Here is a 27,449-nt window from a genome sequence, read left to right on the forward strand (position 1 = left end):
GACAGCCACAATTTTTGGATCTCAGTCCAAAATTTTTCAAAGGTAATTCTGGACACCTATTTGTCCTGAGTTTAATTATTACGAAATGCTTTATGCTGAGTTAGATATGAATTTAATCTCTATTGACATATTTTATTATTAGTTGGTGAAACTGTTTGAGAAAGAGGTTCTACTCTTACCAGAATACCCATTTGCATTGCAATAGCCAATCTTCTTTGTTTTGGTGTCACCAATACTGTGTATGTTGGTTACAATGCACAAAGCTGGTTTCCACTACTGTGACATCTGCGCGCGCAAAATTATATCAGATTTGTATTATGTGCTACTTAGTGTTACACTGTATTACACCGGTTAAGTTTAGTTGTTTTTCTTTACAATAGCAATACTTCCTGGCAAGAATGACCTCACAGAAGTGCAAGTGTTCTTTCAATGAACAATTTCAAAAAGAATCTCCATTCATCAGTGAAATTATTTCTTAGGGCTCAAAAGGAAAAAATCATATGTGACATGTGCCTTTCTAGAGGGTGCCCAGGAAGTAGAGACGGATATTAAACGCTGTACAACATACAAAATTTATTGAAAATGCAATTTTTTTTACAAACACATTAAGTAACTACTCTCATTTATGTATGAAAAATTATATTCTCAATATGACCACCAAGGCTGTGCGGCAATGAGCAATGCATTCATTGAAGTTCTCAATGACGCATTAACAAGCATCTGATGAGATGCCATTAATAACTCTTTTAATTTCATCCTTCAATTGTTGTATTGTTTGCAGTTTGTTCACGTCCACTTTTGATTTCACAAATACCAACAAAAAAAAGTCACAAGGCGTAATATCACATGATCTGTCGGGCCATTCCTGGTTGCCATGCAAAGGGATAGTTTTTTGAGGAAACTTTTCATTAAGCAGAGCAACTGTTTCATAGGATGTGTGACACGTCACACCATATTACTGAAACCAAAAATCTTCATTTTCATCAATAAGAGAGAAAAACCAATCAGAAAGCAAGTTTCGGTAATGGTCACTATTCACAGTGATGGCAACTCCCTCACCATTATAAAAAAAAGTATGGGCCGATCACTGCTCCTGTCCAGAACCCACACCACACAGTCATGCATTGTGGATGCATCTCATGTTCCACAGTCACTCGCAGATTTTTGATTCCCCAAATTCTGCACTTCTACTTATTGACGTTACCACTGATGTGGAAGTGTGCCTCATCTGAGAAAATTATTTTTTTTGTGAAGTTCTCATTCTCTGCTTGTCGAGCCAAGGCCCTTGAGCAAATTGATGTTTCTTTTCATGATCTGCAAGCTTCAACTCTTGTGTAAGTCAAATATTGTAAGCATGCATTTTCAGATCATTTGAAAGGATTTCATACAGTAAACTTTGTGATAAATTCAATTGTTGAGTTTGTCAGCAAACAGATTTTCTGGGGCTTAAGGTCACGTTATCACACACGACAGCAACGTCTTCTTGTGTTCGAACAAAATGCAGTCATCCTGTTTTCTTAACATTTGAAACAGACCCCATGGTCTCAAACTTCCGGATCAACTTCCAAATTGGTGATTCAGTTACAGCAGCATTACATTCAAGTGTCACAAGAAATTCACAAACAGCTGCCATGGGACTTTCATTGTTTTTGTAATAACGTTTTTTCACTTAGATACGTTGGTCAGTTATCATCTGCTCCATGACGAAAATAAACATCAGGCAACAATGGTCACCACACAAAGGCTATCAGGCTATTAATTAGAAGGATGGCAGATAACAAACATGAAAAAAAAAACCATGGCTACCTCATATGACGAAATGGTGCAAAATTCAAATTTGTCCCTACTTCCCAGGCACCCATTAGTTTCTCAATAAGTTACAGTGGACATGGTTATATACGAATCCACTTACAAAATGAAAAACATAAAACAAAATCTTTGCAGCAGTGTCTACTGCAACTTTCAGGGTTATGCCCAAAAAAAGGTGGTTAGCCCTACTGCCTGCTATTGAGTCAGTCATTAAAATGTTTAACCATCATAATCATACTTCCAATTTGAAAAGAAATGCCCACTGTTCATTTGAAGCTTTCAGAGCCTCTCTTCTGAAGGATGGTTATACTTTGTTCACAGCCAGGCTTCACCAATTCATGAAGCAGTGAAAATTGTTGAAGGATAGACAGTCACTATACTAAAGCGGTTAATTGTGTTAGTAAGTCTGTTTCCAGCAGAGGTAAAAAGATTTCATAGTGCTGTAATATTTTTCTACTAAACTGCTCTAGCCTACTTAAAAAATGTGGACTGAAGAACGTTTCCAGAACTTGTAATCCTACAGTTGGTTACGGTAAATCAAATACCTTTATGGGATCATCTGAAAGAACTTCTCTAGTGATCAAAACTGTCCCATGTGTTCAGTTTGCAGAAATTGAAATATATGATGTGTATGCCTTTGTCAAACAGTTCGTAACTGATGAGCAAATCAGTGAATGGACTGCTAATAACACTTTGCCAACTCAAAAATGTGCCTCGCTCTCAAATTTACTCAAGTTACTGTAGCTTCTCTTTTGCCTTCCTAGCACTAAAGGTATTTTCTCACGTGAATAATATATAGCTCAGTTAGCAAACACAGCATGCTCTAGAAACTATGAAAGCAATGATAGAATCCATCATCACCACTAACTGTATACAGCACAAGTGACAAATGACTTTGTGCCTTGGTTTTATTCACAGAAGTATAACAGAGATGAATAAAAGCTATGATAAAACTCTGTGTCATAATAAAAAATCTGCAATTTCCTTTCTCATATTTCTGAAACTAAGCTGATTTCGGATCTTAGTTTGGACTTCTTGTGGTAGAACCTCTACAGAGCCCTGTAAAAATAAAAAATAAAATAAAAGGGAGGGATAAGATTATTAGGCACTCACTTTACAGAAATACTGCATACCAGTACTTCAACTGAAAAAATAATTAAATTGCAATAGAAATAAATTGAACATAAGAAAAAAGAAAAGAAAGATGTAACAGAGAGGAAAATGCTACCACCAGACATAAAATATGCACACAGATATGTAAAGAGAATATGCCAAAGTAATACTTACTAGTTCTTTCAAAATAATTCGACAGCTATAGCAAAAGCATTTTTCAGCATCAGAAATACATATTTTCATGTCAGGACTACACTTATGCTGACAATCACAACCATCTGTGAATGAACTGCAGTCCACTTTATCGGCACTTTCTGACTGACATTCTTCTTTTATTTCACTTGAGAAATTGTTTTTCACTGAATAAGAGTCACTCATAATGCTGTCAGCACTGAATCCAGAAGGTCCTAGATGGGAAGCTAGACGTGAAAATTCAGTAGCTTGAAGAGAAGAAGATTTCATATTTCTGTCATCTAGTGGTGCCTGGAAAAAAAAAAAAAAAAAAATTCTGTTAATGAGAAGTTAGTAACATAACACAATGCATACGACCCACCCATGCGGAAATATGAAGCTGTGTCCACACTGGCCACGCAATGCCAAGCACAAATGTGGCACACAGCTGTGCATAACAGCACAGAAATGCACAGACTGAAGCAGTGTTCATATATGCACAGCAATGTTCCAGTGTGTGCACAGGTGTGCGTTCTATGTTGTTGAAGTGGTGGTGGTGGCCTAGTTTGACAAAAAATTGGAGACGAATCACAAGTGTTGCTTTCAGAGTTGTTCACCATAAGGTGAAGGGGAGGGGGGGGGGGGGGGGACTTAGAGAACATCATTGATGGGTGATACCAGAACCAATAAGTCAAAAGCTATGTTGAGAAATTAAGCTTTTAAGTGATTTTTGTATCAGAAGTGATCAGTAGGACGCCAATTATAAGATTCGGTGATGACAGGCTATCCTAAGTGAAAGCAGAGAACACTTACAGGACATACTGAAAGAAATGAATCAGTCCTTGAAAATGCAGTTGTAGCTCCAAATCACATTGTGCAAAAATTAGTAAAATATTAGTGTATCTTAAAACAGTATATTATTAATTAATACACCTCTAACATAGAAGTTACAGTCTTGGACAGCCCGCAGAATTTACACACTTCCTGTTGGTACACTTCAGCTCAGTAGCGAGAAACTCTGTGCAAACAGAGTGTGCATGAACAAACATTCATTTGATGTATCGGCACTGCACAGAACTTGTTCATTGTTGTGCAGTGTGGCACAGTTTGCCATCAAGGCTGGATGCACCATGCTGCACCAAAACCTTTTTCTTCACTGAACTCGGTGCTGTGCATCTGATATGCATGCAGCTTGAGGATCAAACAGTGTGCCCACCAACTCACCGACTGCAGTTACAAAGTGAAACATAGTTCACCTGTATAATCTAGTGCGAAATGACCCAAAAATAACTTATACAACATGTTGGGTCTTCATCATTTGCTGCAATTTTCAGAAGTCTTGAGCAAGTTTTTCTCAGAAAGTACCCATCAGTTCACTGAGAACAGGCCGTGGCATGGGTTAAAGGCATAATTAAAGGGTTTCAATAAAGATGCCTCCCATCATTCGTGCAGCATTGTGCTTCAAATAAGAGTTTGATACATCAGTATGAGCCTGATACAAGTCAGTCAGCTGTAAGGCTCTTTCCAAATGACTCTTCACTGAGGAAGTGAAGTTTTCCAAGATCATTGAGTAAAAAGATGATGGTCATATGGCCATGTTTTTCTTTTTCTGAACGAAAGAAAGGGGGGGGGGGGGGAGACCAGGGGGCATTGCTGAGATATTAGTAGCAGAGTGTCTGTGCCTCTGCTTCCATCACCACCTCAAGAATCAATCATTCAACCATTCCTCATAATATATCCAATTGCTTCTATATATAATTTCTGTTCCGAAAACTTGTGTGGGCATTGTCTTTAATGGTCATCCTCCTCTAACAGTACTTTTCTTTTTTTTCTTCTTCTTTTTATAGAAATGACCGATAGCTTGTATACTATTGATTCTTGTGATATGTGGTTTATTCATCTCATTACGTACAATTTTCAAATCATTTGATTTTATGTACAGGAGACATGTCAAGGTTTACTAAAGAAACCTTTTTCACTTTTTTTAAGACAAATACAAAAGTTTACATTACATTTTTCATTTCTAAGTTACAGCTACACATGTACATAAAGTAATACATGTAATACAATCCCTGTGTTCAGTCTGTGAAGCTGTCCTCAATGAATTCATCGACTGAATAATAACACTTTTCCACCAGAAGAGTAAAGAGCAATCTTTTCACTGAACCAAGCTCCATTTTAAATATATTACTGCCTTTTATTTTATTGAAAATTTTTAACCCCATATATTCTGGCATTTGGGCATAAAGTTTTAAACAATGTGTTGGAAGTTTGAAGTTATCTCTGTGGTGAGTGCTTTAGTTGTGATCAAAATGGAAAGCGTCTAGTGTATGTTAATTTTTATACAGGAACACCACCATCTCATACATGTAAAGTGAGGGGATAGATAGTATTTTTAAATTCTTTAACAACGGTCGACAGGATTCACATTTTCCTTTTTTTTTTTTTTTTTTTTTTTTTGCAACACACGTTTCTAATTACTTTCTTTTGTAATACTAGGAGCCTGACATTTGCTGTATTTCCCGAGAAGATTATGCCATAACGAACAACTGACTCAAAGTAGTAGTGATAAACTATCTTTCTGGTATCCATGTTTGTGGCACCTGACAAAATACACATTGCAAATGCTAAGTTGTTCAGTTTATTTGCTAAGTAATCTATGGGTACCTTCCAATTTAAATTTTGTAAGATTTAGGCCTAAGAACTTCACGTGGTTTGCTTCTGTGATATCCTGATCATTGCAAGTTATCTTTATTTCAGTCCTTTCAACTGATTTAGCTTCAAATTGAATCATTTTGGTTTCAGTTACATTTAGTTTTAGTCCATTTTGATAGAACCAAGATTCAAGTTTTTCTAAAGTATTTTTGGCCTTTTCTGGAATATTTTCAGATACCTCATTTTGAATTAGAACTGATGTATCATCAGCAAATAAGACTGAATGAACATCAATAGCAAGTGGTGGGTCATTTACTTAAAAAGGAAACAGATAGGGACCCAATATCGAACCTTGTGGGACTCCGTGGGGAACTGTTTTCCAGTCTGAGGAATAATTGGTTCCATTTGAAGTTGAAATTACTCTTTGTTTCCTACCTGACAGGTAAGAGCTAAACCATTTTAAAGCAGTGTCCCTGATTCCATACATCTGTAATTTGTGGAGGAGTAATGCATGGTTCACTGAATCGAAAGCTTTAGTTAGATCACACAATATTCCTGTGACCTTTCTACCTTTATCTAACGTGGAGCATATTTTTTGGATAAACTCATTTATAGCATTCACAGTGCTTTTACACTGTTGGAATCCGAACTGGTTTTTAAAAAATATATCATTTACAGCAAGAAATTTATTAATTTGTTTTGCTGCAATCTTTTCAAACACTTTAGAGAAGACCGGCAAGAGAGAGATAGTACATTTGGGAAGCATCCCTATTCAAAAGATTGATTTATAATAGTTGACAGTGGTTGAGAAATAATATCGTACACATACTTGATTACAGATGATGTTACTTCATCCCACCCATGTGAGGTTTTGTTTTTTAGAGACAATATTTCCTTTTCCACATCCCTTTGGGTGATTTTTTCAAATTGTTTAAAAGATGTGTTCTAGCTGTTTTCCAAATTTGTGATGCCCTGACAGAATGTCATATCCACATCTGATCTTACTACATTTAGGAAGAATTCATTGAAACCACTTGACATCTGAGCAGGGTTTACTATAATTTCATTTTCATGTCTAATTTTCAAAATCTCATGAATTTTTACTTTGGCTCCCAATTCAGACTGAACGACCACACTGCTTTTGTTTTATTTCTGTGTTCTCGTATGAATTTACTATTTGCCATTTTTTTAGCTGCCACTACAACTTTCCTAAATACAGTTTTATACTGTTTGACGTAAGTAACAAAATCCGGATTTCTGTTTGATTTTAACTCATTGTGGAGCTCTCTCTTTCTGGCACTAGAAATTTTTATTCCTGTTGTAATCCATTTGAGTTTACCAATTACCTTCTTTTGCTTGTATCTACGAGGAAATGATTCATTAAATACCTCTAAGAAACAATTTAAGAATTTGTCATAGTTTATCGAGCTTGAACTATTGTGGTCTACAGGCCAGCTTATTATACTTAATTTAATGTGGAATAAATCCATTTTACTTTTACTGAGATCCCTTTTTATATACACTTCTGGAGGCTTTAGGTTATTTGCTTTTGGGAGCTCAATAAACAGAGCTCAGTGATCTGAAATACCCAAGTCTAAGCAGTATTTGTGCTTATTTCCACTGTCAAATTTGTAATTAGTAATAATATTGTCAATGCAGGTCACTGATCTGCTGTTTTCCCTAGCGCCTTCAGAAAAATTTAGCTTGAAATCAGATTTCTGAATTAAGTCACAAAATTCTGTGGAATCATTGCTTTCAACTAAGAGATTTAAGTTGAAGTCTGCTGCTATAACAACTTTTTTCTTACTTTCTTTATGGAGTTTTTCTAGGAGGCATGCGAATTTGGCTAAAAACACTTTAGTTACCGCACATCCAGGAATTCTGTAGATTGCTATAACCAGTGTATTCAGATCACTTAGTTCTACAGAGCAACTTTCAAACACGCCCTCTTCATTTAAATAATTAAAATTATCTCTTACTGTATAACTTACAGAAGAATTGCCAAGAATGCAGGAGCCTCCACGAGATTTGCTTATTCTACAAAAGCTAGCAGCTACTTTAAAATTATTAATACTATTTGATAGTTTTATACTATCTTCTGTTAACCAGTGTTCATTTAGGCTGATTATTTTAAAATTTATGGATTCTGAAAGCAGAATTTTTAGTTCGTCGATTTTTGAGTATTTACGATTTGGTAGTTCTGCCCCTCAGCCATTTATATTACAGTGCATCAACAGATCATTTTGGCTTTTAGTTATTTCACATACATCCTTCGTTTGGTAGCTAAACTTTTTTTTTTCAGTTTGAGTTTTTTCTTTGTCACCCCTATCAGAATGAGTTAGTTTCCCTTGCTTCTTAGGATTTTACACACATCTATGAATGTTTTACTAAGGTTCACAGAGCCTAATCTATTCAAGTGCAGGCCATCTTTTCCCTGACACTTATAGTTTAAGAACTTGTTTGGGTCAATAATACTGCACCAAGTTTGTTGCACTGTTCCCTAATGCCGGTATTTATCCTGTTGATGTAAGTATCACTTACTGATCTTCGGTGAATAATTCGACTAATTACCAGCCTGGATGTTGGGTATACAGTTTTTGCCGATCTAATCAGATTCCGTGTTTCATTCACGATTTCTTCCTCACTGTTGCTGTGGATGGAGTTTGTGCCCACGTGGAATAAGACACCCCTGTAATCATCGGTACTTAAAAGTTTTGTTACCAGTTTCGCCTAGGTTTCTTTTCATAGACAATACATTCTTAAAATGTTTGTTGAGTTGATGCGATTGAATTCCAGGTCGAACATTGTATAGGTGAACATAATATCAGCTGTCTAACTGAATGAATTTCATATGATTTTGTATGTGATGTGTTATGCTTCAGACCAAAATGTATCAAGAGAAATTAATTTGTTACAATCGATATGCACTAATGGTTAAAATTACTCTTCTTTTAAAAATATCTGAAATCATGAAAATATCTGGCATATTATAACTCATATTATTAATTGCCCAATCTAACACTAATTATTACATTTATGTCTGGACTAATTTATAAAGTAATGATATAATTTAGCGAAGATTCTTCTTGCGTCAAGAAAGTTTGTAAACTCTTTTGCTTTGTAAACTCTTTGGAATATGATGAGTACCGCAGAATATTAGGTAGTGGTGGGCATGCCTCTGATAGAATCAGACGCGTTTTTGATTGTGTCACCAATAACGTACTCTTTGGTGTGATAGAAACAAAAATTGTAAAGTGGGTGTGACTTAGAAGAATGGGATAAAATAAAAAGATATTCATAGCAACAGGCAAATCTTCATCAGTTATTTAGTCATCAAGAACCCACAACGTAATTACAGACTCAAGAATGTATCCCTAGACACAACAACAACAAGAAGAGAAAATCAAGATAAGTAAAAAGTTCTTCTTTTGTAAATCTTACACATCTCAAAGCTTTCTAAACTTTTCGCACAGACACAGAACTTTAATAGTGATGTGTGGGAGGCTAAGATTAGAATACGATACAACAAGTACTTGCCAAAGGTAAAAGAGTACTATGGTAAATGTATAAAAAAATTACAGTTTCTCTCCCTCTTTCTCTGTTCACTCACTCATATCAGCTTCTATGGCACAAGAATTTACTGACAAATTTCCGTAAATTTTCTGTCTTGTACGCTTATTAATTAATCTTGTCTCAATGTTATGTTCTGTTGTCACTAAATATTTCAACAGCAGATCACACAGCCATGAAATATAAGGCAGAAGTGTTACAGACAACTAAAAATTTCACAACACTGCTATAATGTTTGTGATAAATACCCATAGTGGACATCTGTTAATTTTTGTTCCACTTCTCACTGGCTACATTTTCCCTATAGTTCAGGGCACTTACCATACTTATATAACAGTAATAAAGAATTCTGAGTTGCTGAAGGAATTTTTACAATACTGAGAAACAAAAGAAATGAACATGTAATTCTCTGCTGTTGTGTCAATTGTTCTTAATACTAAAACAATAATAACTGGAATATTTGTGGCAGTAACAATGTTTTCCCAGACATGGGAACAAAAGAATGGTACAGCACTTTGACATTGAAGGCTGTGCCACTTATTTGATTTTTTTATTTACAAATACGGCGTCATTAAAATCTTGTCTGTAAAAGTAAGCTAAGGCAACAATCTTGGTGGGCGAAGTAAGCTATCTGGTAAGATACACTGATGAGCCAAAACATTATGATCACCTGTTTAATAGTATGTTGATCCATCCCTGGACTAAAATACAGCAGCGATTGTGCACAGCACGGATTTAACAAGCCCTTTGTAGGTTTCCAGAGGTATAAAGCACCAGACTCCTACACACAGTTCACACAATTCCTGTAAATTACAGGCTGGGGATTTGTGAGCACGAAGCTGTCACTCAATAGTATCCCATATGTCCTCCATGGGATTCAGAACAAGTGAACTTGGTAGCCAAGACATCAATGTGAGTTCACTACCATGCTCCTCAAATCACAGGGGGAGTCATTCAGTTAGAAGGAGCCATCATCACTGCAGAAGATGTTAAGTATGAAGGGATGTAGATAGTCCATAATGACGATCATGACATTCACAACTGTCATGGTGTCTTTGATTACTATCACAAGTACCACAGACGCCCAAGTGAATGTCCCCCATGGGATAACAAAATGCTCCCCATCGGTCTGTGTCCATGGTACAGTCTCAAGCACCCATACATGACAGTTTATTCAGGCATGGCTATCAACCTGGTTTAACATTAAACATGACAAGATGACACATTTATATTAATCCATGGTCTGCTCTCAATGACCCCATGCCCACTGCAGTTGAATGTTGTTGGGCCAACATATGAACATGTAGGGTTCATATATTGTCCAGTCGTATGTTCAGCAACGTGCACCGAGTACTGTGCTCCGAAGTATCTCTGCCTGCAGCAGCAATGTACTCTGTCGTCAGATCTGCCACAGATTACCACCTATCCTCTTTACAGAATAGACAAGCCATGAACCTCTACATTCTCCAATGTGATGTAGATGTCCAACATCTAATCATCTACTCATGGTTTCACTGTTCTTCCACCACTTTCAATAAGTGTTCATGAATTTAGCATGCAAACAGCTCACCACTTTTTTTATTTCTGAGCTGCTCTTTCCAAGGTACTGGGCCACAGCAATCTGTACCTTGTCAATGTGTGGATTTCCCACTCATCCTTGGTTCACTTTACATGCCCTCAACACCAACAGATGGCATTCAATCTCGCAGTGGGCAGTCGTTATAATGTTTTGGCTCATAAGTGTAGAATCAAAGAGAAGTGGTCAGAAAAGGCAGCACTGTGCCTGTAAGCTGACGAACCATAGGAGGTTGTGGTGGACCGTAAACAGGTAAGTTCAGAGCAGTGCAGCTACCAGCAACCTTGCAACTAGCATGGGCAGTTGCAAGAAGGGTGTGAAAATTCACAAAGGCTGTAACACAGAAATCAGAAACCACTACAAATTACACATCATCATCAGCCAAACTAGAATAGCCAAGGAGCAAGTCAAAAGCAAGGCAGTGAGAAGTAGTCAGGTTGGTGTTGAGATACTGAATGGCGTGTGATGTATAGTTTCATACTATACAGTGACCGTCAGGCTGCTGTGCTCATGTACTTAATGGCATTACTTGGAGCCGTCATGTGATGACTTGTCCTGGTGCAAGTGTAATTTACTGAGCAAGGACGTATCTGCATTGTGCAATATTAAAGGAAGCTGGTTTCTGCAAGAAAATGCTATAGCTGCCATGCACAAACTTAGTTTTTACTCTGTTTACCAGTGTAGCGCAGTATGTAGAGATTTGTGTCACTTTTTGTTTTTCTTAACTTAGTTTAGATTAGTTATTAGCCCTACAAGTTTCTATTTACATATTCGAAGTTCTTTAATTAGTAAATTATATTCTAATTAAAATTACTTTGTGACTGATGTTTCAGTGAGTCTACTGGAAGAGGCCAGCTGCTATCCAATTGTAGTTCTTTCTTGAGCAACACGTGCTAGCTGTGTAGCCTGTTTTGTAAGTGATTGCAGTGCCATGTGTACTGTGCCTGGCTGCATGTGACTTTGTCAAGGATGGGGAAGGAAATCAGCTACTCCTTTTCAAAGGAACCATTTGGCCAGTTGGTTGAATCAAACAATATCCAAATTTGTGAGACATTTGGATGTGACAGCAGCCCAATGTTTTACATGGAAATGTGACAGCATGTATGCTTGTCGTCAAGGTTCTAGTCGGTCAAGTCTGCCAACACAAGAGAGCATCATCATATTGTGCACCCAGCACATTATAATCCTTTCACATTTGTGCCTGACATCCAGGGACAAGTAGTGGACTCGCTGCAACATTACGTGCCATCCCGCAGCGTTGGTCGGAGATTTGCAGCAGCCAGACTAGGGAATTACTGTCCCCTGCTTAGGCCGCTGTTAGCAACACAAGATAAAAGTATATGTTTAGATTGGTGCCATGGCTGGGAAGCACAGACTGCTGATGAATGGCATCACAATGTGTTCAGTGTTAATCACAGTTCTCCATTACCCCAGATAATCATCATCAGCAAGGACGGCAGCAATGTGGATAGGGATTCCATTCTTCCAATGTTTTTGAGATGCACATTAGTGTCACTGCTGGTGCCATGGAGTGGGGAGCCATTGGGTATTGCGAGGGTGGTTTGAAAAGTTCTTGGAATCACCATGAGAGGTCAGCACTAGTGCAATGAGTTGTTCACATGATATTCATGGGACTGTTGCCTATAAACACGAGCCACATCAGTACTCTTGGAAGTGAGGTGTGGCGGTGATGTGGCTCTGCTGTTGTTCCGCATAGTGATTTACGAAGATGGAGAGAGAGAGAGAGAGAGAGAGAGAGAGAGAGAGAGAGAGAGAGAGAGAGAGAGAGAGAGAGAGAGAGAAATCGAGATTCAAGAAGTGATTAAATACTTCGTAAAGAAAGGTATGAAAGAAAAAGGACATTCATGTTGATTTCCAGAATACACAGGGGGACTCTGCTCCTTCATATTCAACTGATGCAAAGCGGACAAATGAATTTAAATTTGGATGGGAGAGCTTAGATGATGATCTGCACAGTGGTCGGCCAAGATGTCACTACTCCAGAAATCATTTCAAAAGTGCACAAAATGGTCATGGAGGATTGCCGATTGATAGTGCATGCTTGCCAGATGTCATCAGAAAGAGTATATCATATTTTAACTGAAGAATTAGAAATGAAAAAATTATCTGCAAGATGGGTGCCGCGACTCTTGACGCTAGATCGAAAACTTGCCATCACCACGGCAAAATTACACAAACTAAGGTATGAATTGTTGCCACACCCACCTTATCCACCTGATACGACTCTGTCAGACTTCCATCTCTTCCCAAAACTGAAAATTTTAGTTGGTGGACGAAGAGTCATTTCAAACAAAGAATTGATAGCTGGAGTTGACAACTATTTTGCAGACCTAGAGGAAACTCATTTTTGAGATGGGATCAAGGCACTGGTACATTGTTGGACCAAGTGCATTAATCTACAAGGAGACTACATTGAAGAATAAAAAAAAGTTTCAGTGATATAAGTACTTTTTTTCTATTCCGGTCCGAGAACTTTTCAAACCACCCTCGTACTTCAGGTCATAGCTTGTAGTAATTGATGGAACTCCGATAGCAAAATGGCATGCAATGTACTTTCTGTGTCCTCACGTGTTACCTCTCACATGACAGTATCTTGGTACCAGTTCTCAACAGGACAAGGCTCATCCATGCACAGTACATATCTCTATGAACTGACTGCATGATGCTGAGGTACTCTCATGCACAGTATGATGCCCAGATTTGTTCCCATTAGAACACATGTAGACCAGCTCGGTTAACTCCACCTCAGTGCCAGTGTATCAAGGACCAGTTACAACAGTTGTGAAGCCAGATTGCCTCAGGAGGTGGCTTTATGACATCCCAGTGCATGCGAGGCCAGAGGGGATGCAATGTCATACTGATAAGTGGGCTCATACTGCCAAGTTCTTTGTAAATTTGATTTGAATTTGTAATCACTAAAGTAACAGCCCATACCCTTCCGAGCGATGAAGTTCCATTTCATTTCCTCCTCCCCTTCTACGTTCTTTACTTTTTTGTCTGGCAGTGTATTTTTTCAGAGGGGGATGATTCATGACTCACTGCGCATTTATCACAGGTAATTTGCAAAACTGAAAAGTTTAGCACTGTGTTCAGTGTTTGCTGACAATAGAAAAAAAACTACTATAAGAGCTTTAGGAATTGCTCTGGAAGCATCTAACCAAGGTCCACTGAGTCATATCATTAGTATAACATCATGGCCAATGAATTTCCCATAGCTGAATCCTACTGAAAATCAACAGAATTTACTTGAAACCCATATTACAAATGGCCAGCATCTGCCATGACTGTTACTGTGCAGCAAATTGAACCTTTTGAGGATGGAGAATTTGTCACTCAGAAACTCACTGATAATCTCATTAAATCTGTGCTACACAGGTACAATGGACTCTTTGCACCTTGGAGTTACTTCCCACCATACAGCTGTCTGATGTTTTTAGGAGCTTTGTCAATTGTGCTGTAATTGTCCTCTAATTACTTGAGTCGCAAACTACTGCTCCTGTAAATGACACTATAGCTGAAAGTACACCTTCCTATGTGCACAATGTGAAGGCTCTCTCATCCTCCAATTGTTTTACCAGTATGTTCTAGCATTGTGTGAATTTATTTCTTCTCATTCATCCATAGTAAACACATACTTTGAATAATTCCTCCTCTTGTAAAGACGCACAATCAGTGTTTCAGTGCCTAATAACAACACACTTACAGTAAATTCAAACTCTAAGAAAATATAATTTCTATACCTCACAGAGGGAACAAGTCTCATTTGAAAGCTTGATGTCCCTTGGCATACTAAGCTTTTCTCCAGTACGGAACACTACAGATGCAGTAGATGGATAGTCCTGCTGAAGCTCCATTACAAATTTTTCAGTTAGCTTCTGAATGCTCTGCTTGGAGCTAACCTAAAACAGTATATATAAAAATCACCTGTAAGACAACTGAGAAACCCAAGTGGAACAAATGCAAACACATATTTCTGCTGTCTTAAAATAAACAATATATAGTGAAATAACACTACATACACCAGAAAAGTATGATTTTGAAAAAACTGCAACCCCAGCACAAAGTTAAATTTGGATAGCTTTCAGGGTGACAGAGTAATAATTGAAACAATGGGAAGATCGTGAAAAATAAACAGTGTGAAATACCATACTGATTACAGTTCTTTATTTTATGATAGTCCTGTAAAATATGTGAATACCAAGTAAATAGAATACTGAAAGCTTAGCAGCTTTCAAATGTAGCACAAATGCTTGGTAGCTACAATCAAATACTGCTGATCTTGCTGACAACAAATACTGTCTGAACAACAAAATGTGACTGAATTTCGAAAAACATGGGAAGCTGAGTAAGGACCATTTTCTTCCCAATTTCAGTTGATGTAAGCTGGCCAGTCTAAAAAAAGCAATTTATTCTACTCTGATACACACAACAAGGCAGCTTCACATACCAGATAATTCACCGAGAGATATTTTGCCAATAAGTTCTCAACAAAGTTTTCTCTACTCACAGTTTTCCTCACTTGGGAAAGTCCCCCCATTGCACCTCACTCAGATTTAGTGCTAAGATGGCTCAGTGGATAGCCTGAAAAAACTGAACACAGATCAAGCATAAAAACAGGAAGAAGGTGGACTGAACTGCGAAGAAAGTCATCATCATCATCATCATCATCATCATCATTTAAGACTGATTATGCCTTTCAGTGTTCAGTCTGGAGCATAGCCCCCTTATAAAATTCCTCCACGATCCCCTATTCAGTGCTAACATTGGTGCCTCCTCTGATGTTAAACCTATTACTTCAAAATCATTCTTAACCAAATCCAGGTACCTTCTCCTTGGTCTGCCCCGACTCCTCCTACCCTCTACTGCTGAACCCATGAGTCTCTTGTGTAACCTTGCTTCTCCCATGTGTGTAACATGACCCCACCATCTAAGCATGTTCCCCCTGACTGCTACATCTATAGAGTTCATTCCCAGTTTTTCTTTGATTTCCTCATTGTGGACACCCTTCTGCCATAGTTCCCATCTACTAGTACCTGCAATCATCCTAGCAACTTTCATATCCGTAACCTCAACCTTGTAGATAAGGTAACCTGAATCCACCCAGCTTTCGCTCCCATACAACAAAGTTGGTCGAAAGATTGAACGGTGCACAGATAACTTAGTCTTGGTACTGACTTCCTTCTTGCAGAAGAGAGTAGATCGTAGCTGAGCACTCACTGCATTAGCTTTGCTACACCTCGCTTCCAGTTCTTTCACTATGTTGCCATCCTGTGAGAATATGCATCCTAAGTACTTGAAACCGTCCACCTGTTCTAACTTTGTTCCTCCTATTTGGCACTCAATCCGTTTATATTTCTTTCCCACTCACATTACTTTCGTTTTGGAGATGCTAATCTTCATACCATAGTCCTTACATTTCTGATCTAGCTCTGAAATATTACTTTGCAAACTTTCAATCGAATCTGCCATCACAACTAAGTCGTCCGCATATGCAAGACTGCTTATTTTGTGTTCACATATCTTAATCTCACCCAGCCAGTCTATTGTTTTCAACATATGATCCATAAATAATATGAACAACAGTGGAGACAGGTTGCAGCCTTGTCTTACCCCTGAAACTACTCTGAACCATGAACTCAATTTACCGTCAACTCTAACTGCTGCCTGACTATCCATGTAAAGACCTTTAATTGCTTGCAAAAGTTTGCCTCCTATTCCATAATTTCGTAGAACAGACAATAATTTTCTCCTAGGAACCCGGTCATATGCCTTTTCTAGATCTATAAAGCATAGATACAATTCCCTGTTCCACTCATAACATTTCTCAATTATTTGCCATAAGCTAAAGATCTGGTCCTGACAACCTCTAAGAGGCCTAAACCCACACTGATTTGCATCCAATTGGTCCTCAACTAATACTCGCACTTTCCTTTCAACAATACCTGAGAAGATTTTACCCACAATGCTGATTAAAGAGATACCTCTGTAGTTGTTACAATCTTTTCTGTTTCCATGTTTAAAGATTGGTGAGATTACTGCTTTTGTCCAGTCTGATGGAACCTGTCCCAACCCCCAGGCCATTTCAATTATCCTGTGCAGCCATTTAAGACCTGACATTCCACTGTATTTGATGAGTTCCGACTTAATTTCATCCACCCCAGCTGCTTTATTGCACTGCAATCTATTGACCATTTACTCCACTTCCTCAAATGTGATCCTACTCCCATCATCATTCCTATCCCATTCTACCTCGAAATCTGAAACATTACTGATCGTATTTTCACCTACATTGAGCAACTCTTCAAAATATTCCCTCCACCTGCCCAAGGCATCCACAGGATTCACCAGCAGTTTTCCTGACCTGTCCAAAATACTTGTCATTTCCTTCTTACCTCCCTTTCGAAGACTGCTAATTACACTCCAGAATGGTTTTCCAGCAGCTTGACCCATAGTCTCCAACCTGTTTCCAAAGTCTTCCCAAGATTTCTTCTTGGATGCTGCAATTATCTGTTTGGCTTTGTTTCTTTCTTCAACATAACTTTCTCTGTCTACCTGAGTTCTAGTATGTAGCCATTTTTGATACGCCTTCTTTTTCCTTTTACAGGCTGCCTTGACTGTGTCATTCCACCAAGCTGTTTGCTTCATCCTACTTTTACACACTACTGTTCGCAGACATTCTTTAGCCACTTCTAGTACTGGTGTCCCTGTACCTTGTCCATTCCTTTTCCAATGACTGTAATTGACTACACTCAACTAACTGGTACCTTTCTGAGATCACTGTTATGTACTTGTGCCTGATTTCCTTATCCTGAAGTTTCTCCACTCTTATCCTCCTACATATGGACCTGACCTCCTGCCCTTTCGGCCTCACAATCCCAGTTTCACTGCAGATTAAATAATGATCAGTGTCATCAAAGAATCCCCTGAATACACGTGTGTCCCTCACAGCCTTCCTGAATTCCTGATCTATTATTATATAATCGATGACAGATCTGGTTCCCCTGCCTTCCCAAGTTGTTGTTGTTGTTGTGGTCTTCAGTCCTGAGACTGGTTTGATGCAGCTCTCCATGCTACTCTATCCTGTGCAAGCTTTTTCATCTCCCAGTACCTACTGCAACCTACATCCTTCTGAATCTGCTTAGTGTATTCATCTCTTGGTCTCCCTCTACGATTTTTACCCTCCACGCTGCCCTCCAATACTAAATTGGTGATCCCTTGATGCCTCAGAACATGTCCTACCAACAGATCCCTTCTTCTGATCAAGTTGTGCCACAAACTTCTCTTCTCCCCAATCCTATTCAATACTTCCTCATTAGTTATGTGATCTACCCATCTAATCTTCAGCATTCTTCTGTAGCACCACATTTCGAAAGCTTCTATTCTCTTCTTGTCCAAACTATTTATCGTCCATGTTTCACTTCCATACATGGCTACACTCCATACAAATACTTTCAGAAATGACTTCCTGACACTTAAATCAATACTGGATGTTAACAAATTTCTCTTCTTCAGAAACACTTTCCTTGCCATTGCCAGCCCACATTTTATATCCTCTCTCTGCTTCGACCATCATCAGTTATTTTGCTCCCCAAATAGCAAAACTCCTTTACTACTTTAAGTGCCTCATTTCCTAATCTAATTCCCTCAGCATCACCCAACTTAATTAGACTACATTCCATTATCCTTGTTTTGCTTTTGTTGATGTTCATCTTATATCCTCCTTTCAAGACACTGTCCATTCCATTCAACTGCTCTTCCAAGTCCTTTGCTGTCTCTGACAGAATTACAATGTCATCGGCGAACCTCAAAGTTTTTATTTCTTCTCCATGAATTTTAATACCTACTCCGAATTTTTCTTTTGTTTCCTTTACTGCTTGCTCAATATACAGATTGAACAACATCAGGGAGAGGCTACAACCCTGTCTTACTCCCTTCCCAACCACTGCTTCCCTTTCATGTCCCTCGACTCTTATAACTGCCATCTGGTTTCTGTACAAATTGTAAATAGCCTTTCGCTCCCTGTATTTTACCCCTGCCACCTTTAGAATTTGAAAGAGAGTATTCCAGTCAACATTGTCAAAAGCTTTCTCTAAGTCTACAAATGCTAGAAACGTAGGTTTGCCTTTCCTTAATCTTTCTTCTAAGATAAGTCGTAAGGTCAGTATTGCCTCACGTGTTCCAGTGTTTCTACGGAATCCAAACTGATCTTCCCCGAGGTTGGCTTCTACTAGTTTTTCCATTCGTCTGTAAAGAATTCGTGTCAGTATTTTGCAGCTGTGACTTATTAAGCTGATAGTTCGGTAATTTTCACATCTGTCAACACCTGCTTTCTTTGGGATTGGAATTATTATATTCTTCTTGAAGTCTGAGGGTATTTCACCTGTTTCATACATCTTGCTCACCAGATGGTAGAGTTTTGTCAGGACTGGCTCTCCCACAGCCGTCAGTAGTTCCAATGGAATATTGTCTACTCCGGGGGCCTTGTTTCGACTCAGGTCTTTCAGTGCTCTGTCAAACTCTTCACGCAGTATCGTATCTCCCATTTCATCTTCATCTACATCCTCTTCCATTTCCATAATATTGTCCTCAAGTACATCGCCCTTGTATAGACCCTCTATATACTCCTTCCACCTTTCTGCTTTCCCTTCTTTGCTTAGAACTGGGTTTCCATCTGAGCTCTTGATATTCATACAAGTCGTTCTCTTATCTCCAAAGGTCTCTTTAATTTTCCTGTAGGCGGTATCTATCTTACCCCTGGTGAGATAGGCCTCTACATCCTTACATTTGTCCTCTAGCCATCCCTGCTTAGCCATTTTGCACTTCCTGTCGATCTCATTTTTGAGACGTTTGTATTCCTTTTTGCCTGTTTCACTTACTGCATTTTTATATTTTCTCCTTTCATCAATTAAATTTAATATTTCTTCTGTTACCCAAGGATTTCTACTAGCCCTCGTCTTTTTACCTACTTGATCCTCTGCTGCCTTCACTACTTCATCCCTCAAAGCTACCCATTCTTCTTCTACTGTATTTATTTCCCCCATTCCTGTCAATTGCTCCCTTATGCTCTCCCTGAATCTCTGTACAATCTCTGGTTCTTTTAGTTTATCCAGGTCCCATCTCCTTAAATTCCCACCTTTTTGCAGTTTCTTCAGTTTTAATCTACAGGTCATAACCAATAGATTGTGGTCAGAGTCCACATCTGCCCCTGGAAATGTCTTACAATTTAAAACCTGGTTCCTAAATCTCTGTCTTACCATTATATAATCTATCTGATACCTTTTAGTATCTCCAGGGTTCTTCCATGTATACAACCTTCTTTCATGATTCTTAAACCAAGTGTTAGTTATGATTATGTTGTGCTCTGTGCAAAATTCTACCAGGCGGCTTCCTCTTTCATTTCTGTCCCCCAATCCATATTCACCTACTATGTTTCCTTCTCTCCCTTTTCCTACACTCGAATTCCAGTCACCCATGACTATTAAATTTTCGTCTCCCTTCACAATCTGAATAATTTCTTTTATTTCATCATACATTTCTTCAATTTCTTCGTCATCTGCAGAGCTAGTTGGCATATAAACTTGTACTACTGTAGTAGGTGTGGGCTTCGTATCTATCTTGGCCACAATAATGCGTTCACTATGCTGTTTGTAGTAGCTTACCCGCATTCCTATTTTCCTATTCATTATTAAACCTACTCCTGCATTACCCCTATTTGATTTTGTGTTTATAACCCTGTAGTCACCTGACCAGAAGTCTTGTTCCTCCTGCCACCGAACTTCACTAATTGCCACTATATCTAACTTCAACCTATCCATTTCCCTTTTTAAATTTTCTAACCTACCTGCCCGATTAAGGGATCTGACATTCCACGCTCCGATCCGTAGAACGCCAGTTTTCTTTCTCCTGATAACGACATCCTCTTGAGTAGTCCCCGCCCGGAGATCCGAATGGGGGACTATTTTACCTCCGGAATATTTTACCCAAGAGGACGCCTTCCCAAGTATACCGGTGAATGTTCTTATGTTTAAAAAAGGAGTTTGTGATTACTAAGCCCATACTGGCACAGAAATCCAAGAGTTGTTTCCCATTCCTGTTGGCCTCCATATCCTCTCCAAATTTACCCATAATCTTTTCATACCCTTCTGTTCGATTTCCAATCCTGGCGTTAAAATCACCCATGAGCAGAACACTGTCCTTGTCCTTTACTCTAACAACTACATCACTGAGTGCCTCATAAAAACTATCCATCTTATCTTGATCTGTCCCTTCACAATGCGAATATACTGACACAATCCTAATTTTCTTGCTAGACACTGTCAAATCTATCCACATCAGTCGTTCATTTACATACCTTATTGCAACTACACTGGGTTCCATTTCTTTCCTGATGTAAAGCCCTACACCCCATTGTGCTATTCCTGCTTTGACTCCTGACAGGTAGACCCTGTATTCTCCCACTTCCTCTTCTTTCTCACCCCTTACCCGGATGTCACTAACAGCTAAGACATCCAGCCCCATCTTACTTGCAGCCTCTGCCACCTCTACCTTCTTCCCAGAGTAGCCTCCATTGATATTAATAGCTCCCCATCTCATTACCATTTGTTTGCCAAGTCGTATCTTAGGAGTCCCTGGTTTGTCAGTTAGAGGTGGGACTCCATCACCTCCAAAGGTCAGAGGCATTTTGCTCTGATTGTTGCCAGCATCATATTTAAAGTACCAGGGAAGCAGGTTGCTAGCCTTACTTGCCCCGAGTCCCATTGGGTTTTACCCCTAACGGTTGAGGGACTAACCAGTGGAGTTGGTAGTCTTTGCCGTATGAGCACAAAGGTGACCACGACTCAGAATATGTCCGAGATGACCAGCCTTATTCCAAAGTGACTGGTATCCCAACTGTCGGGACCACTTATTCGGCCACTCATACTTTGCCCGTAGTTCATGAACTAGGACATGGCTACAGGAACCCACACCATGAACCAGAAAGAAAGAAAATAAATAAATAAATAATAAAAAAGCGAAGTAGAAACGGTGAATGGTCCAATCACACAAAGTGCAATAAAGACCAGCCTGCAACAACAACAGTGTCGTGAGTTAGTGATCATGGTGTTGGACTGCCAAGCAGGTGAACTGTGTTCAAAACTCCCTAATGCCATTTCTTCCTTCTTTTTTTTCACAGCATTATGAACTGTCCATCTGGTCATTGAAAGGTTTGTGCTCTTTCTGTAGCCTTAGCAGTTGTCATTCTATACACTGGTTATAGAATATGAGTCACATGGTAAGAATACATTACCATCACAAGTGAATGTGATGAATAGTCTGGTACTGCATGCCGTGGCATTTGAATCCCCGCCAGACATCACGGATGTCAAAGACCCCTAGAGGTCTCTGCACCATGTGACGGCGCGCACCTTCTGGCCCGCATTTAGTGTGAGAGCGCCACAGTGGAACACGTGGTTCCAGCAGCCAATAGTGGCACCCCCGATAGAGTATTTAAGCACCTGCTTCTCGCTCAGCCAGCGAGTCTAATTGTTGCGTGAGTCTTGACATCTCGCCTCGACAACAGACAGCGTGTTTACCGTTATTTGTTTTTATTACTAGTGGACATCTTGGATTCGTTTGGTTGTCTCTGTCACTCCGTTGCTTCTTGTGTGTTGTCGTTGTACTGTCTCTCTCCATCGTCCGTCGTCGTTTTGTGTCTGTCCTTTCCATTTGTTTGTTTGTTTGTTTGTTCACGGGCCACTCTCCGTTTGGTCCCGCCATGTTTTCTCCGCCACCCTGTGACTGTTCCGGTCGTGGTTACAACAGGTTACAACACCTTTGGCAACGAGGTAAACGGCAGTAGTTGCTTACATGGAGGCAAAGTTGGTCTGTCTTGTGGAGCAACAGCAGCAGCAGCTCCAGTTAGACATCTTACAACAGTCATCTTACAACAGTCGCTAACGGACAATGTCGATGGTCGGGACGCATTACCACAACAGCTTCCGAGTCCTCGTGTATCCGGTGCTTTCCCACGTCCACCGTCGTTTCCACCCTTTAATGAGGCTAAAGAGGACTGGAAAACCTATTTACATCAGCTGAAACAACATTTCACGGCGTTTCAAGTCACGGACAACTCCTTACAGCAGTCCTTGTTTTTGTCTTGGGCCTCCCCAGACATGTTCTTTCTTCTCCGCAAGTTGGCACCACTGTCCGATCCTGTGGCTCTCTCTTTCCAGGAGATATGCCTTTTGCTGACAAACTATTATCCCCAACGCTATCATGTGGTCGCCTCTCGGCTGGAGTTCCACCAGTACCATAAACAGCCTGATCAGTCGTATCATTCCTGGGTCACGGACTTGCAGGGTCTCAGCCGTCGAAGCGATTTTATGTGCACGAATCAGCAGTGCAAGGCTTCGTATGTGGACTCCCTGATCTGGGATGTGGTGGTTCAGCTGTCTCCTGATCCTGAGGTCCGGACTGCGGCATTAAAACTCGACAACCCCTCCTTGGAAGAGATTCTCCGCATTGTGCGCTCCTTTGAAATTGCTCAAGCGGCTAACGAGCGTCTTATGGCGCGACCGCAGGTGGCGGCGATTGCAGTGACATGGGGACTCCGCCCTCGCGATGTCGATGTGGCCCGGCCGACAGAGGCAAGCGCCGTCGGGAGTCCTCGTTGTCTGATGTCTCTACGGCATCAGCGCCTCCGGTCACCCCTTGCCGGCAGTCGCTTTGCCCACTTCCATCTTGCCCAGTGCTTTACTGCGCATTCACGGGCTGATTGTCCCCACTGCTGGAAAACGTGCATGCTGTGTAACAAGGAGTGCCACATCCGATCAGTTTGTCGTAGTCACTTGACTTGCTCCAGTCCAGCCCCTCCTGGGCCTCAAGATACAGTCCATGCTCTGCAATCGGTTGTCCCACAGGATGACCCGTCAGTGTGGAAGATTTTCCTCACACTCTGCCTTTTCACTGATGATGTCAGTTTTCAGGTAGACACTGGGGTCACCGTCTCCCGGATTAATATGGCGACATATACCCGGCTGGGCTCTCCTGAGCTGTCACCTCCCTCTCGCTTTTGGGCGCCTACGGAGACAGTACCATTCCCCTTTGTGGGCAGTTCATCATCCAGGTGACGTACAAGCGTGTTCCCTGGTTCCTTACCCTCTTTGTTGTCGACCATCTGTCAGCTTCAAATATTTTTGGCCTGGATGCGTTTCAACTGTTTGGCTTTTCAATTTCCGACGAAGTTAAGGTCGTTTCTGCGGCTGTTCCTTTTCAGGACTTGGACGATCTATGTTCCGCTTTTGCGTCATTTGCAATGGATCTCGGATGTGCTTCAGGTTTGCAGGCGCACATCACCCTCCGGCCGGATGCAGAGCCTCGCTTTTTTCGGGCCCGGCCTCTTTCGATGGCCTTATAGCTGGCAGTCAAGTAGGAACTTGATCGGCTCCAGGCTGCTGGCGTTCTGGAGCCTGTAACTTACAGTGCCTGGGCAACGCCATTGATGGTCATATGGAAACCCAATGGGTCCCTTCAGCTGTGTGGGGACTTTGGCGCTACAGTCAATGCTCAGTCTCTTGTTGACACTTACCCCATCCCCCGACAGGATGACCTTCTCACCAAGCTTGCTGGCGGAGAGTATTTTTCAAAGAACGACCTGGCTGAGGCATACCACCAGTTGCCCTTGGATGCCGAATCTCAGAACATCATGGTAATCAACATGCCTTTCGGATTGTATAAGAACAAGTGCCTTCCCTTTGGTGTCTCTTCAGCACCGGCCATTTTCCAGCGATTCCTGGAGCAGCTTACACAGCCTATCCCCGCCTGTGTGAATTATCTGGATGACATCTTGGTCACCGGGTGTTCCCTCCAGGAACATTTGCAAAACCTCAGCGCCTTATTTCACGCTCTGCTATCTGCTGGTTTACATTGTTGGCTGGACAAGTGTTGTTTTTTTTTTCAACCGGAGTGGAATACTTACACCACTGGCTTAGCAAAGACGGCATTCACCCTTCGGGTCATAATGTCGCGGCCATTGAGGCTCTTCCTCGTCCCAAGGACTTACCTGAGCTCCAGGTGTTTTTGGGCAAGGTTACTTATTACTTAAAGTTCTTGCCCCAGGCTGCCTCTGTTGCTAAACCCCTCAATCATTTGCGCCGCAAAGGGGTACCTATTGATTGGACTCCTGCCTGTAACCAGGCTTTTCTCCATTTAAAGGCGATGCTGAAGTCCGCCCCCTTGCCTTACTCCCTTCTCTCCAGACCACTCTAGGGTTGTGGCGGCTGATGTGTAGGCATATGGCATTGGGGCCGTCCTCGCACACCAGGACGCCGATGGATCCGAACAGCCGATCGCTTATGCCTCTAAGACATTGACCCCAACACAATGGAACTACTCCCAGATTGAAAAGGAGGTCCTGGCTATCATGTTCGCCGTCAAAAAATTTCACACCTATCTCTACGGGGCAATGTTCACCCTCCTGATCAACCATAAACCCTTAATTACACTTTTTGGACCCCACTCTCACCTTCGGGAGCGGACGGCTCATCGTCTCCAAAGCTGGGCATTGTTTTCACATAATTACGCTTACACTATCCGCTACAAGCCCACTGCCCACCATGATAACGCAGACGCTTTGTCACGTCTCCCAGCAGGCCCTGATCCTGCCTTTGACCAACAGGAGGTCCTCTGCTTTCACATTGATTCCGCCCGCCGGGATGTGCTGGATGGTCTGCCTCTTATGGCTGCTCACATTGCTGAGACCACTCCCCGTGACCCTGTCTTGCAGCAGGTTCTCCACTATGTAGTCCATGGATGGCCCTCCTATGTTATTCATCAGTTCGTCAGATGCAGTCCGATTTCAGCCCCTGGCACCACCTGTCCCACAGGCTCCCCATGGTCGATGATGTCATTCTGTTGGCCACGGAGTCGGATGCCCATCGGGTGGTCATCACCCCGGCATTGCAGCTTCAGATACTCAGTTTGTTGCACTGCGGGCACTGGGTTATGTCCCGTATGAAAGTTTCGGCTCACTGGTGCGAGTATTGGCCCAGCATCGACAGCGATATTGAGCATCTGGTCCGTGGGTGCAATGTCTGTGCGCGTCACCAAGCAAGCCCCCCCCCCCCCCCCCCCTCAGTCGTTTGCACCCTGGCCTGTGCCTCGCCGGCCCTGGGATCGCATCCATATCGATTTTGCAGGCCCTTTTTTGGGGTCCATGTGGTTACTCATCATTGATGCCTACTCCAAATACCCATATGTTGTCCGCTTAGCATCCACCACCAGGGAGGCTACACTCACGGTCCTGGCTCAGGTTCTCGCCATTGAGGGCCTGACACACATGTTGGTCTCCGATAATGGTCCCCAATTCATGGCGTCCTCCTTCCACGACATCTGTCAGGACAACGGTATCGAACATATCCGTAGCCCCCCTTTGTCCAATGGCACGGCGGAAGGGCTTGTCCACACTTTTAAACACCAGTTGACAAAGGCAGTCGACACATCTCCAACCACATCAGCCCTCACCCTGTTTTTGAACACCTATCACACTATGCCAATTGACGAACGCAGTCCCGCGGCAGAGCTCTTTCATGGGCGACAGCCGCGGACCCTGCTCCATTTGCTGACACCATCCCCCTCCCGCCCCCCACTCCTGGCCCTCACAGCGGTATGCCCCTGGCACAGCCGTGTGGGCCCGCGAGTACGGGCGCAAGGCGGGTTGGACACTCGCCATCGTCGCCGCGGCCCATGGGTGGCATGTGACATCGGTGCAGACCTTGAAAGGGTTGGAGCGCTGCCATCATAATCAGCTCTGCCCGCGTGCCCCCCAGGACTCGGGCCGCCGCCTTTTCCCCTACCTCCTTCGGGTGCGGATGTGGTCCTCAAGTCACCGTCCCTGCCCCCGGGTTGCCATCTCCCTGCGGGCCTGCTGCTGGCCCTCCCACCCCCCCCCCAAGCCCCCGGGTGGATCGTCGGCTCCCTCCTCCGCCCTGGACTCTGGATCAGCAGTCCCTTCCTCCCCGCCAATTGCGGTTGATGAGCCCAGCTCCTCTCCCCACTGCTGCCCACCTCGGCATCGTCTGGGGCATTTCCGCCCCTAGGCGCAAGTCTCATGGGGGAGGGATCTGGTACCATGCACCGCGGAATTTAAATCCCCGCCAGATGTCATGGACAACGAAGACCCCTAGAGGTCTCTGCACCATCACACCGTAAGCTGTGGCGGCTCACGCCTCTTGGCCCGTATTTAATGTGAGGGCGCCACAGTGGAACACATGGTTCCAGCGGCCAATAGCAGCGCCCCCAATAGAGTATTTAAGTGCCTGCCTCTCGCTCAGCCAGAGAGTCTAATCATTGCGTGAGTCTTGACATCTCGCCTCGACAACGGACAGCGTGTTTACCGTTCTTTGTTTTTATTACTAGTGGTGGACATCTTGGATTCGTTTGGTTGTCTCTGTCACTCTGTTGCATCTTGGGTGTTGTCATCGTGAGGTCTCTCTATATCGTCCGTCGTTGTTTCTTGTCCGTCCCTTCCATTTTTTTGTTCACGGGACACTCTCTG

At 41.7% G+C, this 27,449-nt stretch overlaps 1 protein-coding gene across 2 annotated transcripts in view; it reads right to left on the minus strand.

Moving 5' to 3' along the window:
* Positions 1 to 27,449, minus strand: part of LOC126484599 (cytoplasmic tRNA 2-thiolation protein 2-A) — a 103,831-nt gene that overhangs the window by 28,101 nt on the left and 48,281 nt on the right. The window contains exons 7-9 of one of the 2 annotated variants that reach the window (XM_050108164.1): positions 14,656 to 14,814; positions 3,097 to 3,405; positions 2,674 to 2,868 (exon numbers count right to left, since the gene is read on the minus strand). In XM_050108164.1, the coding sequence (XP_049964121.1) occupies positions 2,770 to 2,868; positions 3,097 to 3,405; positions 14,656 to 14,814 (567 nt within the window). In that variant the 3' untranslated portion in view covers positions 2,674 to 2,769. Of the gene's footprint in view, positions 1 to 2,673; positions 2,869 to 3,096; positions 3,406 to 14,655; positions 14,815 to 27,449 lie in introns of those variants that run through there. The other variant, XM_050108165.1, reaches the window with a different exon arrangement.

This window comes from Schistocerca serialis, chromosome 6, assembly GCF_023864345.2.
Source record: "Schistocerca serialis cubense isolate TAMUIC-IGC-003099 chromosome 6, iqSchSeri2.2, whole genome shotgun sequence".
NCBI classification, from domain to species: domain Eukaryota; kingdom Metazoa; phylum Arthropoda; class Insecta; order Orthoptera; family Acrididae; genus Schistocerca; species Schistocerca serialis.